Raw genomic sequence first — 7,221 nt, forward strand, 5'->3', positions numbered from 1 at the left:
GTATTAAACAAATATCCTACAATTTGATAAATGTATGAACTTCGTTTTTGCCAAGTAACTTTATTAACGAAAATAACATCAAGGACATACAATTTAAGTTCCGAAATATTAGAAAGAACTTACGTGACAAATATCATCCATCATCCTAGTTTTGGATGCACATCCTGAGTTTGATCCACCCAAGCTGTTTCTTTCAAAAAGACACATTAACATTTTTTTTTGTTTAACAGAAAAATCCACATTACCATGTAGCACATTGAAAACCAATAATAACATACAATTCCAATATTAGATTATCTAAAAATCCAATTCCTATGCCCGTGTAGGACAATTTAAATCACATTCTAGCAAAGCATCAATTTACAAATTCGATCCCTGTCAAAGTAGTTCCTTGGTGAATTTGAATTGCAACATCACCAACAACCTAAAAGTGTCCAATCAGCAAGAACATAAATTAACATGCATTAAAGGAAATAAATTAATATGAGCATAATATAGGAACCAAAAAAAAAAAAAAAAAAGAAAAAAAAAAAAGCAAAGTATTACAAGGAATAAGAGAGTCTATCTAATCCCTTTAGTTAAAGATCATGTAAACCCATTATTACTTTTCCATCAACCTTCGCACCTATGTAACATATATTCTCTGATTTATAAGAATCAGATTCATGGAAAACCCAACTGGATAACAAGAGTACAGATCATGACATTTAATGCAGCATTGACATATTTACCACAAAATTTTTGAGTATCACTGAAATATTAAAAGCCTCTTTCCTTCATTCTTTCCCTGTTTCTCTTTAAAATGGTATGAGTATGAGCATGAGCATGAGTGGCTTGTCAAATACCTCACTGTTAACTAAAATATTCATGTTCACCAAATTAAATAACAAAATTGATCTATTAGAAAACTCTGCTTCATAAATTAAGTTATTGTATTTTCAAAACACTAGGGAACCAATATCCTAGTGAAGAAAATGCAGGAAGTTTGGCGGTAACATTGTCATAAGTCCTTCGTCTCACTGTTTTTTCAGAAAATGAGTAAATTTAATCAACTTTCTCCTAAGGAAAGACCATTCTTTGCAATAACCTTTGACAGCTTAAAAGAACGATTATTTTTAGCACCGGTGAGTGGAGGGAAGAGAAAAAAAATAAATCTATTTATTGTCTTCACAACAACAGGAATCATGCATTCTTAGAAATTATGTTGTTTTGTCAAGTATTGAACATTAGAATTTAATCATTAAACAAACCGACAACATCTTCACGAAGGTAACTCAAACAAAAATTAGATTTGTCATAGATTGAGAAACCCTTTGCAAAATTGCGTACCTTAGCCATGGATCTATAAGAAGGCTCTGTAACTCCTGCAACATGAGGTGTGATTAGAACATTTTTGAACTTCAAAATTGGATCATCAGGATCAAATGGCTCAGTCCAAGCAACATCAATGCCCAAGCCTCCCAAGTGGCCAGACTCCAAGGAATGGAAAACAGATTCATAGTCAAAGAGACCACCCCGGGCAATGTTTACTAGATGGGAACCCTGCAGTAAAACATTGAGAAGATATAATGATAATGGAAAATAACCAAAACTAATATAACTTGAATGCATCTACTCCCCCATGGGGCCCCGATGAAGAGAGAGAAGAAAAAAGAGAATAAAGGGGAGAATTTCAAAGAGATAAGGAAGTTGAGTTTCATAAAGAACTGCATATTGATTGCTCAGAATCTAAGCATGATTTCTCTCTCTCTCTCTTTCTCTCTTCTCGCATACTCAAGTAACAACCCACATCTTCAATTTCTACAAAAACATTGATTTTGAAATAATCCTTTTTCTGTAGTTTTGAAGAGAAAAATCTTTCTTTTGCATTTTAGTTTTCACTTCACTTGCAAACAAAACTGTTTCTCATTCCAAATTCTGAGGCAACAAGACCAAACCTTTCTCATTGACGATAAAAATGACCTATTGACAATGCCCACCTGAAAAGTCAAATGTGAAAGATAGCATGTATCAGACAACTAAGCATTAGAAGCATATGTTTTTGCAACGAAAAGTTTTCTCTTTTTCAACTCAGCATTAGAAGCATATGTTTTTGCAATGAAAAGTTTTCTTTTTTTCCCTTAAAACAGAAAAAAAAAAAAAAGAAAAACAAAAAAAACTATTCGTCTTAATTTCAATTTATACATAAAATGACCCCATAATTTGTAAATTTCATGTGCCTACAAAATTACAGAAACAAAAATATGATTTTCATCTTTAGAGACACAGCCAAAACTTGACTCACACAGGCCATATCAGGACTCAGTTTTCTTCATCTAAAATATGAAAAGATACATAACAAGGAAAATATTGTAAATAATCTCAAATTATTGCCCACGTAACCCAGTTGAAGCAATGGTTAACATTGAGGAATGAAGTGGAAACAAAGAGATAAACTACTATCCCCATCTAGTATATATTTCCTTCCAATTTTTTTTTTATTTTTTTTTATTTTCTTTTCAGAATTTTTATTATGGCAGCAAGGCCATACTAGGATGGTCCTTTTCTTGGTGAAGTCCATCAAAATGAGAACTTTAGATCTGACTGAAGAAGTCTTACTGTTTCACTATTTAATGATAAACAACAAACAACAATGTCTGCCTTGCTTGCGAATTTCTGAATATCTCCATGAGCACCCTTCTCATCAATTAAGTCATCATCGACACCATTTTGAACTAGAAATGAGTAATATATATCATAAGTGCCAATGAATAAATCCTTATTTAACAGAAAAGTTCACCATTTTATATATGCATCCCTACATACCATCTGACTGACCAGAATTATTCAAATGCGAAGCCCAGCTTCTTTTTGTACCAATAATTTTAACACCAAATGGTCTCAAGCGCTTTGCCAACTCAACTCCAATATTTCCAAATCCTAAAATGAAGACCTGCATGAGCCAAAAAAATATATAAATAATAAAAATCAAAATTGAATTGAGACAATATAAACACCTCCAATAGCACAGAAGTATACTAAAGCATATAAAAGTCGGAATAAGTTTCAAAAATTAGTAGTCGACACTTATGGATAATAAAAACGTTAATTAAGGTTAAATAACAGTAAAAATCAGATCATTCAAAAAATTCACCACGGATTTACTTGACTCAAGATGTCTACCTTTCCTCTTTTATTTTTTTCCTCATGGTCTCATACTTCCAAGTGAAAGGAATTCAACTGTAATGTCAAAACATCCATTCATCCCAACATCTGTTCTTCTTGCCAATCAAAGAGAGACTGAAACCTAAACCAAGATCCACAGCCACCAGTGACCCAGCTCAATATGACCATGGAACCACACTAAACTACCAAAACCTTCCATATTTGTCCTAACATTCTGAAAAGTAGCATGTTTGAAAAGAACCACAAATCCAAGCAAAAAGTAAATGAGGCCTGGTCAATCGCACTGTTTCTCAAAGCCCTGCTCCATCCTACATACCATTGAGGCCTTGTTGAAGCCAAAATTTTGGGTCAAGCCCACAGGTAGGCTGTCGCACCAACTCACAACCAAAATCAAAATCATCCTGAAATCCCATGGCACACATAAATCCAACTTATTATTTTTTTTCAATTTATGGATGAATTTTTGAAGTTTTCAAGGGGTTTAAAAATTATTTGATTAGTGCACTAGATCTAGATGTCAAGGATCACACCACTCCAAGTGGACCCAAAAATGTAAACCAAGTCAACACAACAGATACAAAATTCAAAATGTGTTCCATACAGTAAAATGTATGGGGGGATTGTACGCATGTGATGTTACTTATATTATAGATTTTGGTATTCTTACCAGGCATATCTTTTTCTCCCTACCTCCATTTCAAGTCATAGGTCAAAGAAGCCACAAGGATAAAGATTAGAGGACACCTTAAGATTAATGATTATTAGCAATCCGTCAAGCATTTAGTGAATTTTGTTTCTTTCATGATGTTATACTGTATATAGATCTGTGTTTTCCTATAGGCTTTTTAGGAGATTTCTATGTTATTTTAATTAAGTAAGGCATAATATAGACTGCATATGCAATTTTCAAAGAAAAGAAAGGTTGAGAGTAATGTAACGATCCAGACCAAAATTTGCTACCCAATCATCCTTGCTAAGTTGATAGCCAAAAAGCAAACACAAGTACCAAATGCTAAAAAAATCAGATTTCAATGATATTTTTAGTTTTTGGGTTAGCACAACTATCCTTTCAATTTTGGTTTTCTCAATGGTATGAAACATAAATTTCCCCAACATTTTTCAATGTGTAAACTAGAAAGTATTAGTACTTATAATCTAGAAGGCATATTAAAAGAAAAACAACAGAACATCAAAGTGATATTGTATTCTTGAGAAATTTGCACCCAAAAATCAAAAAGTACAAAACTCACCGTTTTGCCGAGTAGTGTTTCACCAGCTGGCTCCCCAAGCTTTTTCTGTTTTACAGAAATTTGCATGTCATTCTGCAAAATTATCATTTGAAATTGAAAATGAGCAGACAGGAGTCAAGGACAACAAAAAATAAAAATAAAAATACAAGAGATGGATTTGTTGTACCACTGCATATATAATCAAGAGCTACAGTGTCACTCAGAAACCACTAGCACACTATCACTCTTAAAACCTGTATCCTTAAGCATATTAATATTACTGCTTTGAACACATCAACAAGAATCAGATCTCCGCAAAAGGAGGACTGAATCTCTGTTCAGAAGTAAATTGATAAAATGAACAAAATCAGCCATAATGGCCTCTCTAACCACACTAGGAAGAGACCATGGTGAATCCATCAAGCTTTGAGGCTCTATTGCCATTGTCCTCATTTAGAACTGGTAACGCCTCATCATCCCCGATAACTCTTCAATCCAAACCATGATCTATCCTCCCTAGTAATTGCCATAAACTCCAAAGCAACCAGCATCAGCTTCAGCATTAAGAATTTTCCCTTTTTCTTGCAATTCCCTGTGACCTAGTACACCATTCTACAATTGATAGTTTTTATGGTGTTGAGATTATTAAAATTCAACTTTCCTGTCATTCAATCTTATCCTTCTTTCTCTTTCTCTGCTGCTCTAATCCTATGTTCAGTTGCTGCAGAGTGTTTTTCACATCTTGAAATACTATGGGATGCCTTATTTCTAATGTCTTCATGAATAAAAATCCTATATCACTTAGTTGCAGTGATTGAATAATGAAGTCTCTAACCATAACTAAGAATGTGGCATATAATATGGTGAACGTATAACCCAACACACCAAGACATATTTGGATATATGAAGCAAACCTACATGAAACATGTCTTCATATAAAACACACAAAAAGGAAAAAAAAAAAAAAAAAAAGGAGTTGGAGAAGCCCTAAGCCTGGGCTCAGCTGGTCAAATGATGAAGCTGGGGGCAGGGATGAATTTGGTCCTGGTCGTAAATGTTGGAAAAAGTAGGAAATCATATGAAATTGCACTATGAGAAAAATGTCTATGGTTGCTAAGTTTCCTACCAATTCACTAGTTTTTACAAATATTAATTTTTCAATATTATACATACAGAATTGGTTAATCATAAAGGTATTAGCAGTTAAGGAATATAACAATAGTAGAAAGAAACATACTTGCTTCCGGAGAAGGCCTAATATTAAAAATATAGCCATTTCTGCACATGAAGCTGCGTTTCCTGTTACACTACTGGGAATTCTAGCTACTCTGATTCCACTTTTTGTCGCAGCATCAATATCAATGCCTTCATGATATGAACCAAAGTAAAAATCAACATGCACATAAGATACACCAAAAAAGTCTAATGATAATTGGTTGATAACATGAGAATTACCTTCCACACCCACACCAAATTGCATTATCAGCTTCATCTGTTTAGCACGAGAAATAACATTTGAATCAAACTTCATGGCTTTCACTACACAGACGTGGTAGTTTCCAATAACATCTGGTACATCTTCAAGTGGAACAACATCAACCTAAAATATCAGATTGGAGATACTCAAATGAAGTTATACCAAGGAGAATCAACGAGAAAGACTTCATTCTAAAATGTTGTTTCAATCAGAGATCACCAAATTTGCAGTAATATTGGTGAAAGATATTAACATCCAGTGGCAAAAAGAAAACAAAACCAAAAATCACAAGCATGCAGAAACAAAGCAAAAGATACTAACGCAATAACATTCCATACTACATCATCAAAAAGATGCTTTTAGATCCAAAAGAAGACATATTTCCTTACTCACAATAGACTTGAAATCAAGCTAGCCTAACTCTATGTTGAATAAATTCAGTTGTGGATTTTGAGCTCTGGTGCTTATATAGGAATCAGATTCAACCAAAAAAGGTCCAAGTTTTAGGTACGCCAAGTAGACCATGGAAAATAATGATTATAGAAACAATGTTGGACTCGAGCAGTCAATAAATATACGTGAAATATTGTCCCTAGCAAGTAGCATATCATACCAACAACAAAACGGAATAGACTTTCAGAATTAGCAGCCAGTTTTTCACACAATTAGAATAGCAAATTATTTCTCAGTGCAGAATATAAGCAAAAAAAACATCTCCACTTATAGAGCAAACACTGTAAAATTTTCCTCTTTTTCTTTTTGGTCAAACAACAGTTCTTATTCCACTTAATTGTATTAAAAAAAAATAATAATAATACCTGGACAAACTGGTATTCCTGCAAATACTATAGGGTAAAATTTCCCCCCCCCCCCCCCTTTTTTTTTTTTTTTTTTGGGGGGCAATCAACAAACAAGACTTCAACTTATTACAGAGAAGGAATCCTTATTCTACTCAATTGTATCAAAATAAATCAAATACCTGGACAAATGGGCATTCCTGCTAATGCTCTATTGATTTTTTTGGCCAAAAAACACTTCCATTAAGTAGCAAGAAAATGAAACAAGAACCCAACATCTTACAAAGAAGGAATTCTTATTCTACTCAAGATTGTATCAAAACAAATCTAATACCTGGACAAATGGGTATTCCTGCATATACTCAATTGTGTAATTATGAGAAGCAGGAAATTGTGGCCCGCAAAAAAGAACCCGGGTTATATGCTCCCCACCATTGTCCGCCATCGTCACTGTCAACCCACTAATAATGCCTGAAATACAAAGGCTTAAATAAACTACAAATCGTTAAATAGAGAAACAGAGATACAAAGATACCAAGGAATTGTCGTTGGA

At 33.6% G+C, this 7,221-nt stretch overlaps 1 protein-coding gene across 1 annotated transcript; it reads right to left on the minus strand.

Moving 5' to 3' along the window:
• Positions 1–22: 22 nt before the first annotated feature.
• Positions 23–7,221, minus strand: LOC107406512 (uncharacterized). The gene is made up of 10 exons (XM_060817750.1): positions 7,204–7,221; positions 7,003–7,139; positions 5,850–5,994; positions 5,632–5,759; positions 4,416–4,487; positions 2,806–2,932; positions 2,599–2,714; positions 1,938–1,979; positions 1,330–1,542; positions 23–424 (listed from the first exon to the last, which is right to left on the minus strand). Exons 2-10 carry the CDS (start codon positions 7,111–7,113, stop codon positions 356–358), a joined length of 1,023 nt encoding a protein of 340 aa, XP_060673733.1. The 5' UTR covers positions 7,114–7,139; positions 7,204–7,221; the 3' UTR covers positions 23–355.

Source organism: Ziziphus jujuba, chromosome 5 (assembly GCF_031755915.1).
Source record: "Ziziphus jujuba cultivar Dongzao chromosome 5, ASM3175591v1".
Taxonomy (NCBI): domain Eukaryota; kingdom Viridiplantae; phylum Streptophyta; class Magnoliopsida; order Rosales; family Rhamnaceae; genus Ziziphus; species Ziziphus jujuba.